The sequence below is a fragment of the Saccopteryx bilineata genome, chromosome 3, assembly GCF_036850765.1.
Source record: "Saccopteryx bilineata isolate mSacBil1 chromosome 3, mSacBil1_pri_phased_curated, whole genome shotgun sequence".
Taxonomy (NCBI): Eukaryota; Metazoa; Chordata; class Mammalia; order Chiroptera; family Emballonuridae; genus Saccopteryx; species Saccopteryx bilineata.
In genome coordinates this window covers 99,254,042-99,281,468 of record NC_089492.1, presented here as the reverse complement: position 1 = coordinate 99,281,468, position 27,427 = coordinate 99,254,042, and the positions used below count along the sequence as shown (strand labels likewise).

Below are 27,427 nucleotides of genomic sequence, written 5' to 3'. Positions count from 1 at the left end.
CAGAACAGAGAACCCAAAAATAAACCCACACCTTTATGGACAACTGATATTTGACAAAGGAGGTAAGAGCATACAATGGAGTAAAAGACAACCTCTTCAACAAATGTTGTTGGGAAAATTGGACAACTATCTGCAAAAAAATGAAACCAGATCACCAACTTATACCATTCACAAAAATAAATTCAAAATGAGTAACGACTTAAATGTAAGCCATGAAACGATAAGCATCTTAGAAGAAAACATAGGCAGTAAGCTCTCTGACATCTTTCGCAGCAATATATTTGCCAATTTATCTCCATGGGGAAGTGAAATAAGACAGGATAAACAAATGGGACTATATCAAACTAAAAAGCTTTTGCACAGCTAAAGACAATAAGAACAGAATAAAAAGATAAACTACACAATGGGAGAACCATTTCGACAATACGTCTGATAAGGGGTTAATAATCAAAATTTATAAAGAACTTATAAAACTCAACACCAGGAAAATAATCCAATAAAAAAATTGGCAAAAGAAATGAATAGACACTTCTCCAAAAAAGATATACAGATGGCCAATAGGCACATAAAAAAATGCTTAACATCACTAATCATTAGAGAAATGCAAATTAAAACCACAATGACATATCACCTCACACCAGTCAGAATGGCACTCATCAACAAAACAACACAGAATAAGTGCTGGCGAGAATGTGGAGAAAAGGAGGACCCTCCTGCACTGCTGGTGGGAATGCAGACTGGTGCAGCCACTGTAGAAAACAGTATGGAGATTCCTCAAAAAATTAAAAATTGAACTGCCTCTTAACCCAGCTATCCCACTTTTAGGAATATACCCCAAGAACACCATAGCACTGTCTCAAAAGGAGATATGTACCTCCATGTTTATGGCAGCATTGTTCACAATAGCGAAGATCTAGAAACAGCCCATGTGTCCGTCAGTGGACGAGTGGATTAAAAAGCTGTGGTACATGTATACAATGGAATACTATGGGACCATGAAAAAGAAAGAAATCTTACCTTTTGCGACAACATGGATGGACATGGAAACTATTATGTTAAATGAAATAAGCCAGGCAGAAAAAGAAAAATATCATATGAACTCACTCATTTAAGGAATCCAAGGAACAGAGAACAGAGGAATGAAATTGAGATAGAGGAGGGATCAAAGGGAACAGAGGAAAAGAGGACAGAGGGAAAGGGGATGATAGGATGGGATAAAGCTGAAGAGAAGGGGGTAGGGTGCTATGGGAAGGGGGGCAAGGGAGATATTGAGGGGAATATGGGGGAAGGGGGCAACACTAGAATCTATTTAAATACAATAAATTAAAATCAATTTAAAAAACAGTAAGATTCTAGAAACATTAATAGGCTGGGGGAGTACCGATTTGACAATTTTTATTATATACCCCATATTGTGATTTCTGAACCATGTCAATATAGTACATACCTCTACAAATGTTTCAAATTTTAAAATAAAGGAGTTAGTCAATTTTCTGTGATCCTGACAACAAAAAGAACTTCTCTATCACCCACTTCTTATGGATCCCAAATTATTCCAAACATTCATCCAAAATGGGTATACCATCGCCAACCATAGTAATTCACAATAAACTCCTCATGGCCATCTAGTCCCATCAACTGCCATCTACTAGCTACAGCAGGGGTTGGGAACCTATGGCTCACCAGCCAGATGAGGCTTTTTTGATGGCTGTATCTGGCTTGCAGACAAATCTTTAATAAAAAAAATAATAACGTTAAAAATATAAAACATTCTCATGTATTACAATCCATTCATTTCCTAATGCTCATGTTCATGGTTGCGGGTGGCTGGAGCCAATCACAGCTGTCCTCTGGGACAACACCAAATTTTTATTGAATAATGTGTAATTTACACAGGTCATTGTATGGCTCTCACAGAATTATAAATATATTTTAAAATATGTGGCGTACATGGCTCTCTCAGCCAAAAAGGTTCCTGACCCCTTAGCTACAGCTTTACAGTCTTCGGAACATCATTTGTTTAAAAACAAAAGACCTCTGCTTACAGACAGGCATTTGTTCATTTGTTAGTTGCTGATATGTGTGACCATCTAAAGAAAAAGTCTACCTTCAAACATTAATTGCTCTAGGTAAAACATGAACCAAATTTTTTTCAAATTACAGCTTGTGAGAATAGAAAGGCACAAATGTCCACTATATACATTATTGTTAAACATGGCTTAGCTAACAGCATTAAACAAGAGAAAAATCATTAAGAAACACAGTCCAAAACATGCATAAAGAGAACTGATGTTAGGGAAAATCAAACTGATTTACATAGCAGAGCCCTAGAAAAGCTGCAGTGAGAATAGGACCTGGAAGAGCCAGCTCTACATCCTATCTGGAAGCCTACCAGCCAAGTCTGCCCTCACAGAGGAGCTCCTGCACGGCCTTGCTGTTACTCTCTTGATTGTAAATAGGATCAGTCAGCCATGAATCACCTAATATTAGAAGAAAGATAACAACCCAGAAGATAAATACTAAAAAAATCAAAGAACAAAAACTGAACCTGTAGGAAAGATAGGTGGTTTAAGCAACCAAAGAGAATTTTGAGATGCAAATTAAAATTTTTTAAAAGATTTGTAAGGATACTGCATTCATAAAACAAAAATAGGATGAGGATGCACTGAAGAATAATAAGGAGCCTCTGAAATTTTAAAATGTGACTGGCAAAATTAAAATATCAGTAGATAGGCTGGAAGTAAAAGTCAAAGATTTAGCTCAAGGCCTGACCTGTGGTGGCGCAGTGGATAAAGCGTCGACCTGGAAATGCTGAGGTGACCGGTTTGAAACCCTGGGCTTGCCTGGTCAAGGCACATATGGGAGTTGATGCTTCCAGCTCCTCCCCCCTTCTCTCTCTCTGTCTCTCTCTCTACCTCTCTCTCTCCTCTCTAAAAATGGATTAAAAAAAAAAAAAAAGATTTAGCTCAAAAACCAAAGAGATAAAAATACAAGAAAAGAGAGATCTAACATACAAGCTATAGAAGTGCTGGAAAGAGAAAACAATATAAAAGAAACAGTAGGAAAAAATTCCCAGCTATAAAGGAAGATAGGTATCTAAAATGATCTACCAAATAGCCTCACGATTGAAGCTGAAATTTCAGGATATGGTGGGTATGAGAATTCTAAGAAAATTTAAGAGAGGAGGAAAAACAGGTAATATGCAAAGAATGGAGAATTTATGTGATACAAAACTACTGTTCAATGACAATAGACACTTGAGGACAAAGTTTTGAGGGAAAATATATTTTAACCCAAAACAGCAAGCCAAGCTATGTATCATGTGTATAGTAATAAATTACCTATGAATTTCATTCCAAAATAATAAAGGAAGTATATGTAAGAGAATTTGAGTCTGATAAAATTGAGAACCTCGGCCCTGGCCAGTTGGCTCAGTGGTAGAGCGTCGGCCTGGCGTGCGGGAGTCCTGGGTTCGATTCCGGCCAGGGCACACAGGAGAAGCACCCATCTGCTTCTCCACCCCTCCCCCTCTCCTTCCTCTCTGTCTCTCTCTTCTCCTCCCGCAGCAGAGGCTCCATTGGAGCAGCATTTCCCCGGGCGCTGAGGATGGCTCTGTGGCCTCTGCCTCAGACGCTAGAATGACTCTGGTTGTGGCAGAGCGACGTCCCAGATGGGCAGAGCATTGCCCCCTGGTGGGCATGCCGGGTGGATCCCGGTTGGGGGCATGCGGGAGTCTGTCTGACTGCCTCCCCGTTTCCAACTTCAGAAAAATACAAAAAAGGAAGAAAAAAAAAGAGAACCTCTGCTGTAAGGTATAATACAGTCAACCATAAAACTAAAATTAAAAATCAGAACCAAAAAGACAGAAGTCTTCCAACTAGTATATGAAGGAAGTGTATAATTAGAATGTCACCACTCTAATTAAGACAACTATGGGCCCTGGCCGGTTGGCTCAGCGGTAGAGCGTCGGCCTAGAGTGCGGAGGACCCGGGTTCGATTCCCGGCCACGGCACACAGGAGAAGCGCCCATTTGCTTCTCCACCCCTCCGCCGCGCTTTCCTCTCTGTCTCTCTCTTCCCCTCCCGCAGCCGAGGCTCCATTGGAGCAAAGATGGCCCGGGTGCTGAGGATGGCTCTGTGGCCTCTGCCTCAGGCGCTAGAGTGGCTCTGGTCGCACTATGGCGACGCCCAGGATGGGCAGAGCATCGCCCCCTGGTGGGCAGAGCGTTGCCCCATGGTGGGCGTGCCAGGTGGATCCCGGTCGGGCGCATGCAGGAATCTGTCTGACTATCTCTCCCCGTTTCCAGCTTCAGAAAAATGAAAAAAAAAAAAAGACAACTATGAATTAATGGATCTCTAGATAATAATCATCAAATACCAGTAACATCCAAAAAAGAATTCTATCTCCTGATACACAATACCACCTAGGAAGAAGTTTTGTGTCTTGATCGTCTTTATTCCCCACCAAAAAAAAAAAGAAAAGAAAGAAAAGAAAAGAAAAAGAAGAAACCAAACCACATCCTCTATACTCAATTACCAATTCATGGGGAATATTAGGGAGAGAGGGACATGGTAGAGGACAACATGGGGATACAGTCAGCAGAATTCAAACAGTAAGATAGTAAGATATAAAACCCTTATTCGTCAATAAAATGGGGGGTAAGCCTTCATTTATTTTCCCCTATGGCCACCCAAGGTACCTGGCACCATTTCCTAAAAAGACTACCCTCCCCCTACCATATTGCAATGGTGCTGTCAATCAAATCTGAAGTTGTATTATATATGTGGGTTTCTTCTGGCTTTTCTATTATGTTCCGTTGGTTTATTTCTAAGCATATTTGCTAATAATACCATACTTTAATTATCTATACAAGTGTCTTAATATCTAGTGATATAGCCTCTAACACTTTCATTCTTCAATGATTCTCAAACTTTTTTGTCTCAAGATTTTTATATTCCTAAAAATTACTGAGGACCTCAAAAAATTTTGCCTTTTTGAGTTTTATCTATTTGTATGTATTTATCATGTTTAAAATTGAAAAACAACTTCAACATTTACTAATTAATTTAAAATAAAAATAAATAAAATATGTTAGTAAATATTTGTTATAAATAATTACTATATTATCCAAAACAATTGCATGAGAACAGTGGTACTGCTTTGTTTTTGCAAATCTCTTCAACATCTGGCTTGGTAGACAACTTGATTTTCACCTAAGTAACAAATTTACTTCATTTTCAAAAACATCCACCAAATACTCATGTCTAAATAACCACAGTTTGTCTTTTAGAGGTTACTTCAAGTAAAAATGGTGTTCATGGCAGCTAGTTCAGCTTACATTTCAAACAATCCCAGGAATGTTTGTTAAATGACCATCTCACTTCCATGTGGAGCATAAGTAATTTATGCACACTGCCTTTCATCGCACAGAAGGTTAAAAAGATGTGTAATCACTTGAAACAAGATAAATGATTTCACAAAATTGTCAATATACTGAATGCCACTAAATTGTACACTGTATAATAGTAAATTTGATGTGTGAATTTTTCCTTAATTAAAAAAAAAGACATGAAGGGTCAAGATTTATTAAAATTAATAAATTGTACTGTTTTGTCAAGAACAGTCTTTAGTGTCATTTTTTTGTTTTCACTGCAAAGGCATGGAAGTGAAGAATACCATGACCATTATAGTAGTTTAGTGCCACTACCTTGGTTTGTGCTATGGCACCAGTTTATCCACCACTGCTTTTGCACATACTATTTGCTTCTGCAAAATTGACACAGGGAAAAGGCAAATAATCATAATGTTGTTTTGAAAATAGTTTTGACCTCACAAAGCCCCGAAAAGGTCCAGGGGGACACCCTGGAGTACACGAACCATGCTTTGAAAACTCCTTATTTTCGCCTTTCTTGATCCTTTTCATTCCCATCCATTTTGCAATCAGCTTAACTTACACATGCTTACACTTAATACACACACTGCTGAGCTTTTCTTCAGAACGATATTGAATCTGGAACAATTAGGGAAAAACTGACATACTGTCATGCATTTATTTACCCTGCATTTACGTAAGGCAATATTTGTAGTTTATACACATCTTTCCCCTTTTTGACATATCTTTTTTTAAATTTATTTCTTGGTGTTTGGTGGGTTTTTATGATATTATAAATTTATCTTTTTAAACTTAGTTTTCTAACTGACCCTCCCTCTTTATATCGTACAGATAAAACAAACTTAAATACAAACGGTGAAATAGTACAATTTCAAGAAAATATTCACTTTACAATCAAGAAATCTTTGCCTATCCTAAGACAGTGACACTTGGATTCGTTTTTGAATAAGCACTCTTTCTTTATTTAACTGTCTTCCTCTCCTGCTGTTCCATCATTCATTTTCCAACCATATTTCTCACATATTGAAAAACCAACCGGCCCTGGCTGGTTGGCTCAACGGTAGAGCGTCGGCCTGGCGTGCGGGGGACCCGGGTTCGATTCCCGGCCAGGGCACATAGGAGAAGCACCCATTTGCTTCTCCACTCCCCCCCTTGCTCTCTGTCTCTCTCTTCCCCTCCCGCACCCAAGGCTCCATTGGAGCAAAGATGGCTCGGGCTCTGGGGATGGCTCCTTGGCCTCTGCCCCAGGCGCTAGAGTGGCTCTGGTCGCAGCAGAGCGACACCCCAGAGGGGCAGAGCATCGCCCCCTGGTGGGCAGAGCTTCGCCCCTGGTGGGCGTGCCGGTGGATCCCGGTCGGGCGCATGCGGGAGTCTGTCTGACTGTCTCTCCCCGTTTCCAGCTTCAGAAAAATACAAAAAGAAAAAGAAAAAAAAGAAAAACCAACCAACCAACCTAGAAAGAGCAAAGATGACATTAGAGGCGCAGAATACACACTAGTTAGCACGAGAGGAAACTACACACAGCTCCTCTGTCATTCTAAGTAAATTCCAGCAATGTAAATCCAAAAGCCAACAACTACACATAAGGTTAGAAGAGAGGCAAAATTAATCTCTGGTGTTATATGTCAGGATAGTGGGTAGGAAATCACTGAGAAGGAGTATGATGTGGGTTTTATGGAGCTGATATTATTAGGGTCCATCAGAGGAGACAGGTAACTTATAAAACCTTAATTTATAAATATAAATTGGCTCTGGCCAGTTGGGTCAGTGGCAGAGAATCAGCTTGGCATGTATTGTCCTAGGTTCAATTCCCAGTAAGGGTACACAGGAGAAGTGACTATCTGCTTCTCCACCCCTCCTCCTCTTGCTTCTCTCTCTCTCTCTTCTCCTCCTGCAGCCATGGCTCAATTAGAGCAAGTTGGTCCTGGGAGCTGAGGATGGCCCCATGGCCTCCACCTCAGGCACTAGAATAGCTCTGGTTGCAACAGAGTAAGGGCCCCAGATGAGCAGAGCATCACCCCCTAGTGGGCATGCCGGGTGGATCCTGGTCGGGGAGCATGTGGAAGTCGGTCTCTGCCTCCCCTACTAAAAGTTCACTGAGGGGTCCACTCATGTTTTGTGCATTTTCCTTATATATGTTTACTTCCATGTAAAGTTTACTTAAGAAATTAGTCCTCATAGAGCAGTGGTTCTTTACTTTATCAAACCCAAATGTCTCCCTTTTATACCAAATGTTTTATAACACCCTTTGTTCTCTCCTGAAATGAAAGTTGTAAATAATTGTATATACTATATGTATAAATAAAGTTTTTCTTTAAAAAAATGATTAGAAGAAAAATGCCTTAATGATACACCAAAATGAAGGTGTGGCTGGGTGGAGGAGCTATAGGGGAGTGAGTGTGAGTGTGTATATGTAAGAGAGACAGAGAAGGGGGTAGGCTCTTCTGTATGCTCCACATTTCAACAATAAATTATAATTCTTTCATTACCAGAAAATAAACAAAAAATGTTTATTTTAAAATCCAGTAATGTTGAGAGAACAGCAAAATGGCATATTCTTAACACGCTGTGGTGGAAAAATAAACTGACAGAATAACTTTTGAAGGAAATTTAGCATTTTGTAACAAAAATACTTGAAAAATGTACCCTTACATTGGAAACAGTTAATGTCACTCCATTGTTACCACTAGAGGATGGAGGAGGAGGGTCAACAGATCGCCACCTACTCTGTCTTCACCAGGACCAGCGATCTTGTAAGGCAAGGAAAGGAGAAAAATGAACACAAAATGGCATTTTCCCTCCTAATGTCCAATTTTGTTAGTTTGTTTGTTTTTTAGTGGGAGGAGGGGAGGCTGAGAGACAGACTCGCGCATGTGCCCCGACAGGTGCCCCGACGGATCCACCCACCAAGCCCACTTGGGGGCAATGCTCTGCCCATCTGGGACCGCTGCTCCATTGCAACCGGAACCATTTTTTAGCGTCTGAGGTGGAGCCATTCTCAGTGCCCAGGGCAACTTGCTCCAATCAAGCCATGGCAGCAGGAGGGAAGGAGAAGAGGGAGAGGGAGAGAGAGAGAGAGAGAGAGAGAGAGAGAGACAAACACACACACACACACACACACACACACACACAGGTGAGAAGGGGTGGGGTGGAGAAGTAGATGGACACTTCTCCTGTGTATCCTGACCAAGAATAGAAGACAGGATATCCACATGCTGGGCCAATACTCGACCACTGAGCCAATTGGCCAGGGCCTAATGTCCAAATTTTTAAATAACACTGTTCTCATTATACATCTAAAATGTTTTCATTTCAGCCTGACCAGGTAGTAGATAGAGTATGAGACTAGGAGGCAGAGGACCCAGGTTTGAAACCTGGAGGTTGCTGGCTTGAGCATGAAATCATTGACACGATCCATGTGTGCTAGCTTGAGCCCAAAGGTCACTGGCTTGAAGCCCAAGGTCAGTGGCTTGAGCAAGGGGTCAATGACTGCTGTAGCCCCCGGTCAAGGTAAATATAAGAAAGCAATCAATGAACAACTAAGGAGACAAAGGAGCCACAATGAAGAATTGATGCTTCTCATCTCTCTCCCTTCCTGTCTGTCCCTATCTCTCTGTCTCCCTCTCTCTCTCTCACACACACACACACAAACACACATACACAAAATGCTTTCATTTCAGAAAAACTAGAAATATAGAAAAGCATAAAGATGAATTTGCTAATAACATTTTCTAATACTAAAACAATGTTGAAATTGATCAAATACCAAGTTCCTATTTGTGACAACACATGCTTATTAATAAAAATCATCTCATTTAGTCACAAAGGAATCATTAAAAAAATTTCTGAAATAAACATGCCAGTATATATATTTCTACAAACTTTTATGACAATTTCTGTTAGATAAAATCCAAAAAGTAGAATTATAAATTCAGAAGATACACACTCATTACAATCTCAATTTTTTTATTATAATAACACCCAAATACAAAAGAATTAACCTATTTTCTTACCCTCACCAATACCGGGTATTAAGAACTATAGTACTTTTCCATTTCTCCCTTTCTCAGGGTTGCTATATACTGCTCATAAATTCTTTTTTTTTTTTTTTTTTGGTGGGGGGTGTCATTTCAGGTTGAGCAAAAGAGGTTTACAGTTGTTTGTTTAAAAAATAATACAGTAAATAATAATACAAGAATAAACACAAAAAATAAGTGTTTCATGTATTCACTATAAACCTACTTTTGTCTTTGCCCATCCCTATTTGTATATAAGAAAAGATTCTTCCACATAGGCTTCCAGGTGAAAGCCTAAGGTACCTGAGTAAGTCACCCTCCCTCAGGAGAGGCCTGAAACAACTTGTTGTTCCATAGATCTAAGCTTTAATTCTCATAAAAGAGAAAAGGAGAATCTAAAATTTCATTTAAGGTCAGCTGTACTTGAGAAGAGATTATTCTGTTATCTGTTGATGATTTTCATTTCCTTCAAGAACAAAAAATAAAATTAAATGGAAACTAAGCAAGCTTCAAATTTTGACTGGCTATTGTTTACTATGTTCCACAGTAGGCAGGAAAAAAGGGCAAAGACACCAACCTTCAAGAATCTTGCACTCTAAGACAATGTCTGACTAGAACAATCTAGCCAAATACTACATAAGCCCCAAGATTTTCATCAGCTGCTCAAGACAATTTTTCAACTGAATTAAGAAAGCTCTAGCCCTGGCCGGTTGGCTCAGTGGTAGAGCGTCGGCCTGGTGTGTAGAAGTCCCAGGTTCGATTCCCAGCCAAGGCACACAGGAGAGGCGCCCATCTGCTTCTCCACCCCTCCCCCTCTCCTTCCTCTCTGTCTCTCTCTTCCCATCCCGCAGCGAGGCTCCATTGGAGCAAAGATGGCCCGGGCGCTGGGGATGGCTCCTTGGCCTCTGCCCCAGGCACTAGAGTGGCTCTGGTCGCAACAGAGCGACGCCCAGGAGGGGCAGAGCATCGCCCCCTGGTGGGCGTGCTGGGTGGATCCCGGTCGGTCAGGCACATGCGGGAGTCTGTCTGACTGTCTCTCCCTGTTTCCAGCTTCAGAAAAATACAAAAAAAAAAAAAAAAAGAAAGCTCCTCGCCTGACCAGGCAGTGGCGCAGTGGATAGAGCGTCGGACTGGGATGCAGAGGACTCAGGTTTGAGACCCCAAGCTCACCAGCTTGAGCACGGGCTCATCTGGTTTGAGCAAAAGCCCACCAGCTTGAACCCAAGGTCACTGGCTCCGGCAAAGGGTTACTCGGTCTGCTGAAGGCCCACGGTCAAGGCACATATGAGAAAGCAATCAGTAAACAACTAAGGTGTTGCAATGCGCAATGAAAAACTAATGATTGATGCTTCTCATCTCTCTCCATTCCTGTCTGTCTGTCCCTGTCTATCCCTCTCTCTGACTCACTCTCTCTGTAAAAAATAAAAAATCTTTAAAAAAAAAAAAAAAGCTCCTCATTTTGGAGATAAGGAAACCATGTTAGAAGCAACATGGCATCACTTATCCAAGACAAGTTCACTACAAATATCGTAGTGGTTGTGGCCAGTCTTCTATAGAGCAATAATAATGATTACGATGATGTTAGTATTCGAAATCCAAACATAAAAATTGTTTAAAAGGAAAAGCATTCTCTGCAATAGCTTCTCTGCCATTTTTTAAAAGCATAGTCAAGGTGAAGCAATGAGGTAAACAGGACTGTCACCAGTGGTGCTCTGAACGAGGGCCAGGAGGACTACCAGCATGGATTCACTGGTTTCTCTACCACCATTTACTCCTAAACAAGACAGACTCAAACATGAAATCATCAGGTCCAAAATCCCTTCCTGTAGGACAAATTGAGGCCAATTATCAACAAGTACTTAAGGAAATGCTTTTCAGACACACAGAAGTATATACTTCAGAGGCTGAGATCCAAGTCCCAAGGTTGGTCAGTAAAAAAGGATTGGCTCTTTTCAATTATGACTAACTAGCTATACCAGAGGCTGGGAAGACGCATTAATCACTACCATACAATGCTGTGATTAGCAGCTTTTAAAAAGCCAGGCTTTGTGTGTTCAAGATGTGGAAAAACTGCCCTGGATTGATAGCTTAGTTGGTTAGATTGGCATCCCGATGTGCAAAGGTTGTAGGTTCAATCCCCAGTCAGGGCACGCAGAGGAACAGATCAATGTTTCTCTCTCTGTGTGTGTCCCTTCCTCTCTCTCTACACTCAATAAATTTAAGAAATATATATATTTTTAAAAGATGTGGAAATGGCTGAAATTGAACCATCCCAATTGCTACTATAAATCTAGCATTATAACATCACTTTTTAGTATAATAGCATAGTTTATATGCTTAACTCAGTTTTTAATTTAGCTCTGCCCATTTGACTTGAGCATGTAAACAGAATAATTATGTGAAAAAAGAAAAAATAAAGAAAATCAAAGAGTCTACCAATTCAACAAGCTATGTAATAGTTTTCTTTCTGTGTCTGATGCATTTTAACACTTGCAGTCATGTACACATCATAGAACTGTCTGTCTGTGGCCAAGCAGTCTGGGTTCAATCTGAATATGCCATTTAAAAGTTCTGAGTCTGACACATTACTTAACCTTTTAGTGCTTTAGTTTCCCCATCTGTAAAACGGGGGTTATAACAGGATCTACTTTATCATATATCATTGTGAGGATTAAATAAGATATATGTAAAGCAACTAAAATTACAGCGATCATAAAGGACCAACAAACGTTAGATTTTTAAAAGCCAAGTTCAAAACATGTGCTATATACCCCTGGCCAGTTGGCTCAGTGATAGAGCACTGGCCTGGCATGTGGAAGTCCAGGGTTCAATTCCCAGCCAGGGCACACAGGAGAAGCGCCCATCTGCTTCTCCACACTTCCCCCTCTACCTCTCTCTTCCCCTCCCGCAGCCAGGGCTCCACTGGAGCAAAGTTGGCCCAGGTGCTGAGGATGGTTCCATGGCCTCTGCCTCAGGTGTTAGAATGGTTCTGGTTGCAACAAAGCAACAGCCCAGATGGGCAGAGCATTGCCAGCTAGTGGGCATGCTGGGTGAATCCCAGTTGGGTGCATGCGGGAGTCTGTCTCTCTGCCTCCATGATTCTCACTTCAGAAAAATACAAAACAAACAAACAAACAATAAAAAAACAACAACCATGGTCTATATATTAAGACTCAATACAGTACTGTATATACTTATAAAAGATCTAGCCGCTGGCATAACAATCCATTTTATAGTGCTTTCTACTGTATACAGTATATAATCTGTTATTAATGACCTAAAGCACTGTGTGTGAAGCATGCTGCCTCTTCCCTTTCTCCAAAATAAATATTCCAAAAGCACTCTCACTGCTGAAATCCTGTCTCTCTTACAAACAAGAGGTGACTCAGTAACCCATCCAGAACGGTCTCGATCTCTCTCTTGCATGGAATCAGAAGAAACAAAGAGTTGCCACCCTGCCACTTTGAGAAGCTTGTAGCATCAAGTATTATAGCTCACAAACGACAAAAGACCTCGGGAATGCCTCAGTCGGGTTTTCTCCTATGTTCCATATGGCACAAGGAAATTCTGGGCATCTGAATATTTATCCCCTGAGAATAAAAAGCCAGTACTCACCAAATTACCCCTCTTTGCTGCCAAAGACCAACGGGGCTTCAGTAATTTCCTTCTGTTGTAGCAGAAATAGACAGATCATGACTTCAACAGTAGCAAAATATCAAGATCGCTCCAAAATGCATGGACTCGGTCTACATCAGCATGAGGGCTGGTTAGCACAAGTCCATGCTTTTGCCAGAGTCTGCCTCTAACCCCATTCAGCTGTTTAAAGATGAAAGCCACAGATGAGAAAAGGTCCCTTTCAACCTGGAGAAGGAAAAAAAGCCCCAAATGTCTGTGTCTCTTTATCATAATTCAAAACAACTGCCACCTGATAAACTCATTGAGTTTACAAGGTAGGGACCTGTCTTACTTAGCAAAGCACTTTGTAAACTACCCAATCTAAAATATTCTCAGGAAATGTGTTCAACAGTGATAGACCATGTATACTATGTAATTTCTATGCTCAATACAGCGTGTGTGTGTGTGTGTGTGTGTGTGTGTGTGTGTGTGTGTGTGACAGAGACAGAGAGAGGGTCAGATAGGGACAGAGACAGGAAGGGAGAGAGATGAGAAGTATCAATTCTTCACTGTGGCTCCTTAGTTGTTCATTGATTGCTTTCTCATATGTGCCTTGACCAGAAGGCTCCAGCAGAACGAGTGACACCTTGCTCAAGCCAGCGACCCTGGGCTCAAGCCATCAACCTTGAGCTTTAAGCCAATGACCTGCCTGACCAGGCGGTGGCACAGTGGATAGAGCATTGGACTGGGACGCAGAGCACCCAGGTTGGAAACCCCGAGGTCGTCAGCTTGAGCACAGGATCATCTGGTTTGAGCAAGGCTCTACATCCCAATCTGACGCTCTATCCACTGTGCCACTGCCTGGTCAGGTAGGGGGTGTCTTGATAATTGTGTTTCAATATATTCTCTCAGTCCTTATGAAAGATCACCAGTTTTTCCATTCCAAGCAATCTGTTAAAGGAAACCAACATTACTTGTAAACAGATTCCAAGCTATCAGAGGGGTAAATTAAAAATATACTTGTGTGTTTTGGATGCAATTTAAAAACCATTTGTCAGATTCTTGTTCTGGCAAGATTCTTCTAACTAGCCACATAACTTCTTGAGCTTGAAATGAATCTTTATATTCTAGCTTCTTCCAATTAAATAATAAATGTATATGGCTCTTTAGCATTTATTAGTTACATACATCTTTTTTTTTTTTTTTTTTTTTTTTTTACAGAGGCAGAGATAGACAGGGACAGACAGACAGGAATGGAGAGAGATGAGAAGCATCAATCATCAGTTTCTCGTTGCGCGTTGCGACTTCTTAGTTGTTCATTGATTGCTTTCTCACATGTGCCTTGACCGTGGGCCTTCAGCAGACCGAGTAACCCCCTGCTGAGGCCAGCGACCTTGGGTCCAAGCTGGTGAGCTCTTTGCTCAAGCCAGATGAGCCCGCGCACAAGCTGACGACCTCGGGGTTTCGAACCTGGGTCCTTCCGCATCCCAGTCCGACGCTCTATCCACTGCGCCACCACCTGGTCAGGCGTTACATACATCTTTTAAAAAGTTAGAAAATGTTTTCATGTTCTATCTTTCTGAGCAAAAATTAATTTACTCCTAATTCCTGAAATACCCTATTGGGAGGTAAAATGACTGTTCCTAGATTACCTGTCTTGATTATATCTTTTAGCAAAGGACCTAATGCACACAGAATATACTAACTGTACAGAGCATACCCTAAAAAAATAAATAAATAAAGCAGTAATATGGTGTTAACTATCAAGGGGAGATTGATATGGTTCTTAAAAGACTTAGAGAAAAAAGAATTACAGTATATTTGTCATCTACTTTCTACCTTAGAAGATCTCTATGTTTACTCTGAAAAGAGAAGTAGGCACAAAGGTCCCTGGAGTTGAGGGAGGGTGTGTGTATGTGTGTGACATACAAGGACCAAATCAGAGCTTTAGGAACTCTCTAGCCCTGGCCAAATAGCTCAGTTCATTAGAGCATCATCCCAAAGCACAGAGGTTGCTGGTTCAATCCCCTGTTAGGGCACATACAGGAAAAGATCAATGTTCCTGTCTCTCTATTTCTCTCTCTCTCTGTCCTTTCTTTTCTTGCTAAAATTAATTAAAAAAATAAAAAATAAAAACAAGGAACTGTCCAAATCTGTCTGATCCCAAAGGCAGACTTAAATTCAATATTGACATTAGAGCCTAAAATGGAGGGGCAATGATTGAAATAAAATATAGTTTTTAAGAGAACCATAACTCATAGAAGAACTGAATAAAAGAAATAAAGATTGTGAACAAGACTTGAAGGAATTTCTTTAACCTAAAGAGACAAAAAGCATTTCCCCACACACATCCCCTGGACACATGCTGCTCCCTGCACACATCCATGCTCGCCCATTTCCTCTACATGAAACATCACCCATAGTCTCTCACAGGTTGAGTACATGCCAACTCCTTCTGAAGCTTTTCTGATCCTGACCGTCAATAACCACCTGTCTTTCGAGTTCAAACATTTTGTTTTTCCTCCAAGATGCACCTATTACAGACCATACTGAGAAACAACTTAACTGGGTTTATGCCGAAATGTTACCCCTATCCACCAATCAGATAAGACCACCATCATTTTTCCACAACTCCCCAAACTACAAACCAAAACTGAATTTTCTCACTTTTGCATCATGTTAGCCCACAAAGCAGGTGCAAGTAAGTGAGTATTGAAGATTATAAAGCCTTCAGCCCAGATGTCTAGAAAAGAAAAATAGAAAGCCATATACTCTACAAGGTCAAGAGACAATTTTTCTGGGAACCAGATCTTGGGCCCCAGTTCTTGGATTCTAATGACTCTATAACGTTCTAGAAATCTGGAGAAGACCAGCATTTCCCAAAATGATGTCTGCTGGACACTTCTTTGCAGATTGTTAATAGATATGCAAATAAATTGGGAAAGTCTGGATTAAAATAAAGCTAAGTGGTTACTTTACTGCACAGCAGTCTTAGGGGTTTAATACACTCGATTCCACCATAAATTTCCAGGATCAGATTCCATTATGAAGCATTTAGTAAACTAATTTAACCAAGATCATGAGCTGAGTTTGGAAAATTCTTCAGAGATGGTTGTTTTGAGTTTTTAAAATTATCACAATATTACTGAGTACTTCAAATGATCTTCTAAAAAGTTCTTACCTGATATGTGTTGCAGGCAGAGATTCGTATTGGCGCGACAAAAAGAGTTCCCTATGTTTCAACTGATGCTTCTGTTTATCAGTTAAGTCAGCCTCAATTGTTGTTGTCTCAGATTCTTCCTCAATTTCTTCTACACAAATAAAATTCAAATAATTCATTATTACAAAGCATATTATCTATCTGGATATTAAACAGGTAAAAATCAACCTTTCGTTCAATATTTTCTTCATACTAATTAATGTTAAATCTACATATTTAGCTTTTCATTTGAATTACAATCATAAATTTAAATAACATGGCCTCAAAGGAAGAGGAAGAACTACAATTTAAAAATGGCAGATGGGGCTCTGGCCAGTAGCTTAGTGGATAGAGCATCAGCCCAGAATATGAACGTCCCAGGTTCAATTCCCAGTTAGGGCACACAGGGAAAACAGCCATTTGCTTCTAAACTCCTCCCACTCCTGCAGCCAGTGGCTTGATTTGTTTGAGCATGGCCCTAAGCGCTGAGGATAGCTTGGCTGTTCCGAGCATGTCAGCCTCAGGCATTAAAAATAGCTCTGTACTCGAGAACTGGCCCCAGATGGAGTTGCCATGTGGATCCTGGTAGGGGCACATGCAGGAGTCTGCCTCACTACCTCCTCTCTTCTCATCTAAAAAAAAAAAATTAAAAAGGCAGATGGAACACGTACATATATCTCCTCTTCCCCCATAAAAACCACACCAAAATGGCAATTAAAATTTAATAACATTTCAATGTCAATGGAAAAAGAAGCAACAATGAAGGGAAGATTTCAAACTCCACCCCCAAAAAAGTATTAGAAGAAGGAAAGCAGATACAAAAAAAGAAAAGTGCACACTTAGCAGAGAGACTAAAGTGACAATCTATGTGTATATACAAGGAAGACATGGAGAAGAAAGGCACAGAGCGTGACCAACTCAGCCCTCAAAGACACAAGTGTCAGGAGAAAGAGGGCGGGGCAAAAGCTACAAAACAAAAGGAAAGGATTGAAAGTCTACCTACAACAAAATAACAACAAAAATGCTCTATTTAAAAAGAGAATAATTGGAAAACAAGAAACAGGATAATAAATTTCAAATTTGAGAACAAAATAGAAAGATTAGAAGGCAACACTAAGAAAATCTATAAATTACAACACTAAGACAAAAAGATAAATGACTGAAAACTCCAAAACAAAACAAAATATTAAAGATAACATTCATGAAGTCCAACATCCTAGTAATAAATTTTCAGAAAAAACAACAGAAAAAGCACTTCTTTACCATTTTGGGGGGGTGAGGGTTGAGGATGTGAGAGACAACTTCTCAAAGAAATGATTCAGGAAAATTACCCCTTACTGAGCAAGGTGAATGTCTGACTGAATTCCAAGCATAATTGATTTTTTAAGTGCTAACATGAGAAGATCACAAAAGTTTACAGAAAGGAAACAGGTCATGTGCCAAGAAACCAGACTCAGTGGAGTCAATGCCACCCAAGAGGAAAACTGATACTAAACCAAGAATTGCATAGTAAACTATCAAGTCTGAAACAGAGTAAGGACAACCTTTCATTCATTCAACCAAGATTTATTAGGTGTCCAAACAGGCACTATTCAAAGTGTTTAAGACAATCAGTGAGCAAAAAGTTCCTAAGAAGAAACAATTCAAAGTTCCTTAGGGAAGCAGGGTTGTAAGGAAGGAATGAAAGAGACAGAAGACAAAGTTCACATCAGATTAAAAAACAAAACAAAACACTATTTAATACTATTTTTAAAGAAAAACAAAATAACCAAATGTCATTTAAAGAAAAATCACAGAGAATTTTCCAAAGTGAGAAGGGGGAGGCAGACAAATAAGACTCCCTCATGTGTCTCACCAGGATCCACCCGGCATGCCCATCAAGGGGCAATCCTCAGCCCATCTGGGGCGTTGCTCCGCTGCAACCAGAGCCATTCTAGTGCCTGAGGCAGAAGCCATGCAGCCATACTCAGCACCCGGGCCAGCTTTGCTCCAATGGAGCCTTGGCTGAGGGAGGGGAAGAGAGAGATAGAAAGGAGAGAGATAGAGAGAAAGGAGAGGGGAAGGGTGGAGAAGCATATGGGTGCTTTTCCTGTGTGCCCTGCCCAGGAATTGAACTGGGCCAATGCTCTACCACTGAGCCAACGGGCCAGAGCTAGAGGAACAAAATTTTTTTAAATATAATACTTCAGACCCTGGCCAGTTGGCTCAGTGGTAGAGCGTCGGCCTGGCGTGCAGAACTCCCAGGTTCGATTCCCGGCCAGGGAACACAGGAGAAGCGCCCATCTGCTTCTCCACCCCTCCCCCTCTCTTTCTTCTATGTCTCTCTCTTCCCCTCCCGCAGCCAAGGCTCCATTGTAGTAAAAAATACTTCATAGGGGCTCACAGATCCTCTGCAACCTTACCTAGACTGATTTGTGACTATGGGAATAGTAGGAACACTGAGGCTCAGAGTGTGAGACTGATGGAGGGGGTAGTGGGGTGTTAGGGGGCCCACCTCTTCACATGGAAAGTAGAGCCCAAGTTCAGACTTCTAAGACCTTAATTTTCGGACACTGACTGGTAACAACACACACACATATACACAATACATTTCTGTTCCTCACAATTCTTAGAAGTTCTTATTTATGAACCTTGGACCACAAAAAAATCTTTATCAAATATAATCCCCTCGTTGTGGCAGTTGTTTAAACTGGGCGAGGGTAATGGATGGGCTAAGTGTCAGGTCTTTCCTACTTTCAAATTTTGAAAGCTCTAAATGGAAAATGAATCTGAGAAACTCCTTCAGAAAGATTCACCTAGCTCAAAAAAAGAATAAAGTGATTTAAAATTCTTAGAATATTCTTTTTAAAGCAAAACACTGTACAGCATTAAAAGAGCCATTTACTTGCTAGCACCAGCAGAGATCACATACAAAATTATACTCTTTACCTAATTAGGATTTGATAAATTATTGTTCAGGGCCCTGGCCAGTTGGCTCAGCGGTAGAGTTTTGGCCCAGTGTGTGGAAGTCCTGAGTTCAATTCCCAGTCAGAGCACACAGGAGAAGCAACCATCTGCTTCTCCACCCGTTCCCTCCCCATTCTCTCTCTCCTCTTTTTCTTTATCTCCCTCTCTCTCTCTCCTCCCCTACCATAGCCATGGCTGGAATGGTTCAAGCAATTTGGACCTGGGCACTGAGCATGGTTCCATGGCCTCACCTCAGACACTGAAACAGCTCAGTTGTCAGCAACAGAGCAGTGGCTCAAAATGGTCAGAGAATCGCCCTGTAGGGATCTTGCCAGGTAGATCCCAGTTGGGACACATGTGAGAGTCTGTCTTTCTGCCTCTCTGCTTCCCTGCCTCTCATTTAATAATAATAAAAATAAAATGTTGTTCTGTAAAACTAACTAAATTCTAATGTGTACCCTATACAGCTAAAACAGCAACAAACTCTACAAATAACAGCAGCAACTTTTATCTTTTTATACATCCTCTTGGTACAGGGTGAAAAGGCTAAAATTCCTGACGCCCAGCTAATCAATGACAGACATCACTACAGGAGCATCTAAAATCTATTTCTATAAAGATTTTATTTTTAGAGAGAGACAGACAGGGCTGGAGGTGGAGCAGTAAGAAGCATCAATGCTTTATTCACTGCACCACCACAGGCCAGGCTCAAATCCATTTTTAAAAATGTACTAGTTAAATTTCCTTTACATATTTCTATAAATTTGCATTGGCTTCTGAATAGGAACAACTTCCAAGCCATTAATATTCTAAAAATATTAAACAGCCACAATGGCAAAAACTAGCACGTAAAAATGCCCTGGCTGGGAAGCTCAGTTGATTAGTGTGTCATCCTGACACCCCAAGGTTGCGGGTTCCATCCCTGGTCAAGGCACATAAAAGAATCGACCAATGAATGCATGAATAAGTAGAACAAATTGATGTTTTTTTCTTTCTCTCTTTTCCTCTTTCTCTTTCTCAAATCAATCAATAAATTAAAAACTTTTTTTTTTTTTTTGTATTTTTCTGAAGCTGGAAACGGGGAGAGACAGTCAGACAGACTCCCGCATGCGCCCCACCGGGATCCACCCGGCACGCCCACCAGGGGGCAATGCTCTGCCCCTCTGGGGCGTCGCTCTGCCGCGACCAGAGCCACTCTAGCGCCTGGGGCAGAGGCCAAGGAGCCATCCCAAGCGCCCGGGCCATCTTTGCTCCAATGGAGCCTTGGCTGCGGGAGGGGAAGAGAGAGACAGAGAGGAAGGAGGGGGGGGTGGAGAAGCAAATGGGCGCTTCTCCTATGTGCCCTGGCCAGGAATCGAACCCGGGTCCCCCGCACGCCAGGCAGACGCTCTACCGCTGAGCCAACCGGCCAGGGCCTAAATTAAAAACTTCTTAAATCATATACATAGAAATGTTATTTATAATTTTGTAAAATCTTTACAAGTTTGATAGAACATGCAAGTTTTTAAAGTAGACATTCCATACTTTACAGTGACAGAAGCAATGTTTCCTTACAGTTAGAAAAGTTTACCACATATAGTTTACTAGCAATAAGGTACTGGGGCAAGGAGGGGAGACAGTACAGAAGAAAACTGTAAAAAGGGATTGTATTAAGTCTTAAGGGGCAATATAAGTTATCACTGCACTCAATACTGTGCGTGCCATATAAAGCATGAACCAGCAAGGCTCCACAAATTTCCAAGTTTTAGACTACAGATTGAGAAAGAAGGCATGGTCAAAGAGCTCATAAGGCTAATTAATTACACATTTAGGGTAAGAGGGGATGGGATAAGGCTAGCACAAATAATGTCCAAAAAGCAAGGGTCAGAGAAGAAATCAAACTAACTAGCTGAGCAGTCCCGAGTACCAAGGCATTCAGCTATGGGATCTGGTAGATGGGAGAACAGTATCAGCAGCAGGTTACAATCAGGAACTAGGCATGTGACATGTATAAGATCAGAGTAGGCGACTGATTAGTATAGGTAACTGAACAACAAGGGGCAGAAACAGGGAAGGAGGAGCCATTATTGAACTGGGTGATTTTCAGAACTGATCAGAATTATAATTTCTATGTATTAGTTGGGAGGGACAGAGGGGTAAGCTGGCAGGAGGAGAGTTCTCCACAGGTTATTCTCAAGCTTCCTAGGTCTCCATTTTAATGAAGTATCAGCCCACAGTGATAAGGCATTAGCTGGTACAGACCATACAGAAAAACAGGTAACAACTTGTCTAGAGACATATTTAACAAATACCCAAATGTTTGAAGGCATATTATTGGACTGAAAATGGCTTAGTATTGGTGCAACCCAAGCCTGCCTGATAAGGAAAAAATCCTAAAAAAAAAGAATAAGCAAGTTGAATAAAATTAGAAGAATTTCTATGACAACTGAGATTTCAAGTAACTATCTAAATGAAGAGAAAAAAAAGTTTAGCAGTCTAGAAGCAAATGATGAAAAGACAAAAATCAATTATATCTGTAGCACTAGCAATGAACAATCCAAAACTGAAATTAGGACAACAATTTCAGCCTGACCAGGCGGTGGCGCAGTGGATAGAGCGTCGAACTGGGATGCGGAAGACACAGGCTGGAGACCCCGAGGTCGCCAGCTTGAGCGCGGGCTCATCTGGTTTGAGCAAGGCTCACCAGCTTGGACCCAAGGTCGCTGGCTCGAGGAACGGGTTACTTGGTCTGCTGAAGGCCCATGGTCAAGGCACATATGAGAAAGCAATCAATGAACAACTAAGGTGCCACAACGAAAAACTGATGCTTGATGCTTCTCATCTCTCTGCGTTCCTGTCTGTCCCTATCTATCCCTCTCTGTCTCTAAATAAATAAAATCTTAAGACAACAATTTCATTTACAATAGCATCAAAAGTAAAAAATACTTAGGAATATCTTTAACAAGAGACAAATTTTATATACTAAAAACTACAAAACATTATTCAAAGAAATTAAAGACCCCCCCAAAATTGAAAGATTATGTTCACAGAATAGAAGACTTATTATTGTAATAGTGGCAATACTCCTTAGTTGAACTACAGATTTAATGCAATCTCTACCAAAATTTCAACTGCCTTTTTTGCAGAAACTGACAAAGTAATCCTAAAGTTCCTATCAACATGTAAGCAACCCAGAAGAGTCAAAATAACTTTTGAGAGAAAAAAAAATTTAATTTAAGAGGATTCACACTTCCAGATTTCAAAGCTCACTTCAAAGCTACAACAATCGAGACTGAGTTATTGGTATAAGACTAGAAGTATTAGATCAATGGAATGGACTGAGTCCAACAACAAGCCCATACATTTATAATGAATTGATTTCGGACAAGGGTGCAAAGATAATGTACTGGTAAGTGAATAGTCTTTTCTACAAAAATGGTCCTAAGAACAACTGGATACTCACATACAAAGAATAAAGTTAGATCCTTACACCATATAATTCAAACTAAATCAAAGACCTGAATGTAAGAGCTAAAACTGTAAAAATCTTACAATAAAACACAGGTATAATCTTCACGATCTTAGACTAGGCAATGGTCTCTTCCCTGGGGCACAATAACAACTAAGCAACAAATGAAAAACTAAACTGGAATTAAGATTAAAATCTTTGTGCTTAAAAAGACACTATCAAGAAGGCCCTAGCCGGTTGGCTCAGTGGTAGAGCGTAGGCCTGGCGTGCAGAAGTCCCGGGTTCGATTCCCAGCCAGGGCACACAGGAGAAGCGCCCAGCTGCTTCTCCACCCCTCCCCCTCTCCTTCCTCTCTGTCTCTCTCTTCCCCTCCCGCAGCCGCAGCCGAGGCTCCATTGGAGCAAAGATGGCCCGGGGGCTGGGGATGGCTCCTTGGCCTCTGCCCCAGGCGCTAGAGTGGCTCTGGTCGCAACAGAGCGACGCCCCAGAGGGGCAGAGCATTGCCCCTTGGTGGGCATGCCAAGTGGATCCCGGTCGGGCGCATGTGGGAGTCTGTCTGACTGTCTCTTTCCTTTTCCAGATTCAGAAAAATACAAAAAAAAAAAAAAAAAAGACACTATCAAGAAAGCAGAGAGATACAGAATGGGAGAAAATATTTATAAATTATGTATCTGATAAGAGTCTAGTATCCAGAATATATAGAGAACTCTTATATCTCAAGAATAAGTTATATTCTGACCAGGTGGTGGCACAGTAGATAGAGCGCCGGACCGGGATGTGGAGAACCCAGGTTCCAGACCCCGAGGTCACCAGCTTGAGCGCAGGCTCATCTGGTTTGAGCAAAGCTCACCAGCTTGGATCCAAGGTCACCAGCTCGAGCAAGGGGTTACTCGGTCTGCTGAAGGCCCATGGTCAAGACACATATAAGAAAGCAATCAATGAACAACTAAGGTGTCGCAAGGAAAAACTGATGATTGATGCTTCTCATCTCTCTCCCTTCTTGTTTGTCCCTATCTATCCCTCTCTCTGACTCTCTGTCTCTGTAAAAAAAAAAAAAAAAAGAATAAAGCCGGACCAGGTGGTGGCACAATGGATAGAGCATCGAACTGGGATGTAAAGGACCCAGGCTCAAAACCCTAAGGTTACCAGATTGAGTGCGGGCTCATCCAGTTTGAGCGCAGCGTCACTGGCTTGAGTGCGGGCTCACCGGCTTGAGCATAGGATCATAGACACGACCCCATGGTCACTGACATGAGCCCAAAGGTCGCTGGCTTGAGCCCAAAGGTCACTGGCTTGAAGTCCAAGGTTGCTAGCTTGAGCCCAAGGTCACTGGCTTGAGCAAGGGGTCATTCTCATTGCTACAACCACCACCCCCCGTCAAGGTACATTTGAGAAAGCAATCAATGAACAACTAAGGAGCTGCAACAAAGAACTGATGCTTCTCATTTCTCTCTCTTCCAGTCTATCTGTCCCTATCTGTCCCTCTCTCTGTCTCTGTCACAAGGGGAAAAAAAAGGAATAAAGAAACAACCCAATGGCCTGACCAGGCGGTGGCGCAGTGGATAGAGGGTCGGACTGGGATGCTGAGGACTCAGGTTCAAGACCCTGAGGTTGCCAGCTTGAGCGCAGGCTCATCTGGTTTGAGCAAAAGCTCACAAGCTTGGACCCAAGGTCGCTGACTCAAGCAAGGGGTTACTCGGTCTGCTGAAGGCCTGCGGTCAAGGCACATATGAGAAGGCAATCAATGAACTAAGGTGTTGCAATGCGCAACGAAAAGCTAACGATTGTTGCTTCTCATCTCTCCGTTCCTGTCTGACTGTCCCTGTCTATCCCTCTCTCTCTCTTTGACTTTCTATCTCTGTAAAAACAAACAAACAAAAAAACAACAACCCAATGAAATGTTGGGCAAACGATGAGAACAGACATTTCTTCAAGATATGCATATGGCCAGTAAGTACATGAAAAAATTTTCATCATCATTATTAACTAGTAAAATTCAAATCAAAACTACAAGATATTTCACAAAAACTATAATGACTATAATAAAGGAAGATAATAAACTTTTGCAAATGAAGAAATTAGAATCTCTACATTATTTGTGGGAATGTAGAATAGTACAGCTGCACTGTAAAAGTTTAGCAGTTACATAGTTACTGTATGACCAAACAATTCTATTTCTAGGTATATACCCAAAAGAAGTGAAAACAACATGTCAACACAAAAGCTTGTAAATGAATGTTCATAGCAGCATTAGTCACAATAGCCCAAAAATGGAAATAGCCCAAACATCCTATGGACAGGAAGAAATGGATATACAAATGTAGTACAGGGTGGTCCTTGGACAACAGTCTTGACATAGGACATTTCGAGTTTACAACACTCACTCCCATAAAAACTTTAAAAAATTGAGATGTGGGTGTTTCAGCTTACACCGTTAGCGTCATACTTATGAACTCCACGTGGGCGAACTAGTTTGCACATGGTGGAAGAATATGCAGTAGAGTGTAAGTACAGTAATTTATGTCCTTTCCTTTTTCTGTGGCTTAGTTGTATTTTTATGTTCGAGATTATGATTTTACAGCTGTGTTAGGATAGATAAGTGACTTAAGCTATAATGTATTACAACTTACGCCAAATCCAGGTTACATCACGGTTGTAGGAATAAAACTATGTCGTAACCCAAGGACCCCCTATATATCCATACAATGGGATATTATTCAACCATAAAAATGAATAAAGTGCTGATTCATGCTTTAACATGGATGAACCTTGACACATACTCAAGAAACATTATGAAAGTGAAAGTTAAGCCTGACCTGTGCTGGCACAGTGGATAAAGCATCAACCTGGAAAGCTGTGGTCACCAGTTCAAAAACCTGGGCTTGCCTGGTCAAGGCATACGTGAGAAATAACTACTATAAGTTAATGTTCCCCATTCCTCCCCACCCCACCCCGCCTCCCTCCTTTCTCTAAAAAGCAATAAAATCTTTATTTTAAGTTAAAGTTACCAAGGACCACATATTATACGACTCCATTTATATTTAAAGTCCAGAATAGGCAAATCTACAGAGATAGGAAGTCAATTAGTTGTTGCGAGAGGGTGGGTGAGGGAGAGACATGGGTGAGTGACTGTTAATGGTTATGGGTTTCTTTGGGAGTGATGAATATGTCCTGGAATTAAACAATGGTTAGGATTGTACAAATCTGGGAATATACTAAAACCAAGAATTGTACACCTTTTTTAAGGGATGAATTATATCAAAAAAAGAAAAAAAACTTAAAAAGGGGGGTAGGGGCAAATGAAATGCAAAAAGTCAAAAGAAGAATGGATAGATTTCAGTACGATAGTACCCCTTACCCATGGGGAATATGTTCCAAGACCCCTGTGGATGTCTGAAGCCTGTATATACTATGTTTGTTTTCCTATACGTACATATACCTATGATAAAGTTTGATTTATACATTAGGCACAGTAAGAGATTAACAAAAATAATTATAAAGTAGAGCAATTGTAACAATATAAATAAAAGTTATGCAAACACGGCATTAAGTAAATTAAGGGTTATTTGAATACAAACACTGTAATACCATTAAACTGATAACCAAGACAGCTGCTAAGTGACTAATGGGCAGGTAATATATGCAGGGTGGATCACTGGACAAAGGGGTGATTCACATCCTGGGCGAGATGGAGTAGGACGGTACGAGATTTCATCATGGTACTCAGTTCCATGTGCAATTTAAAATTTATTCAGTTTATTTCTGGAATTTTCCATTTAGTATTTCAGACCATGGCTGGCTGTGGTTAACTGAAAGTACGAAAAGAGAAACCGTGGATAAGGGGGGACTACTGTATAGCATGTACTGGAATTCTATCCAATAGCTAAAAAATGATTACCCGTAAGTGAATACCCACACTAACATGGGTAGATTTCCAAATATATTAAGTTAAAAAAAATCTGCAGAAGGACACATAGGTATAACTTTTTTTTTTACTGTAAAAACAGTGCTCTACATAACTTCACACATATGTAGCAAAAGTATAAAAACATGAATAGAAAAAAACACTTCAAAGGTAAGACAGCAATTCACCTCTGGGGAAACTAGAAAGGGAATAGAGTTGGGAAGGATACATCACACTATAAGAATCTGAAACAAGTATGTCAAAATATTAAGAAAAGACAAAGCTGGTTGGTAGGTTCATAATTAGCACTACATTATTCTCCTTTCTGCTTCCTAAAAATACTACAAAATAAAAAGTGACAGGATCCAAAAGAAAGAAAATACTTCTTTTGCGTGTAAACTCTAATCCACATTAAACTGTTTTCTTTAATGGAGACAACCACCAGAGCTGATAATCATTTCTTTACCTGTTACCTCCCTTCTCTTCATATCTTTCTATCATCATGACAAAATTAAATTTCAAGTGTCATGCTGTATAGTAATCAATTTTTAAAATAGATAAATAAACATATTTATAAATATATAAATAAATATTGGTTTTGAAGGTTAAAAAAGGGGAGGAGAATAGAAAAGTGGCCTATCTTTGGAGATCAAAAACAGGAAACAAACAAATAAAAAAACCAGGAAACAACTACGAATCAAAAGTTTCTATAAATAAATGCTTGAGATAAATAGATTTGAATGGATAAGAAGTTAACAGTAATAAGAATATCGCCCTGGCCGGTTGGCTCAGCGGTAGAGCGTCGGCCTAGCGTGCGGGGAACCCGGGTTCGATTCCCGGCCAGGGCACATAGGAGAAGCGCCCATTTGCTTCTCCACCTCCCTCCCCTCCTTCCTCTCTGTCTCTC

At 40.7% G+C, this 27,427-nt stretch overlaps 1 protein-coding gene and 1 non-coding gene across 8 annotated transcripts in view; one reads left to right on the top strand and one right to left on the bottom strand.

The window, feature by feature from the left end:
- Positions 1-27,427, bottom strand: part of MTA3 (metastasis associated 1 family member 3) — a 194,248-nt gene that overhangs the window by 112,284 nt on the left and 54,537 nt on the right. For all 7 annotated transcript variants that reach the window (XM_066266997.1, XM_066266992.1, XM_066266993.1 and 4 more), the window contains exon 4: positions 16,205-16,334. In XM_066266997.1, the coding sequence (XP_066123094.1) occupies positions 16,205-16,334 (130 nt within the window). The remainder of the gene's footprint in view (positions 1-16,204; positions 16,335-27,427) is intronic.
- TRNAS-AGA (transfer RNA serine (anticodon AGA)) lies at positions 3,937-4,012 on the top strand. Its single transcript has one exon. It is a non-coding gene; the product is annotated as a tRNA-Ser (tRNA).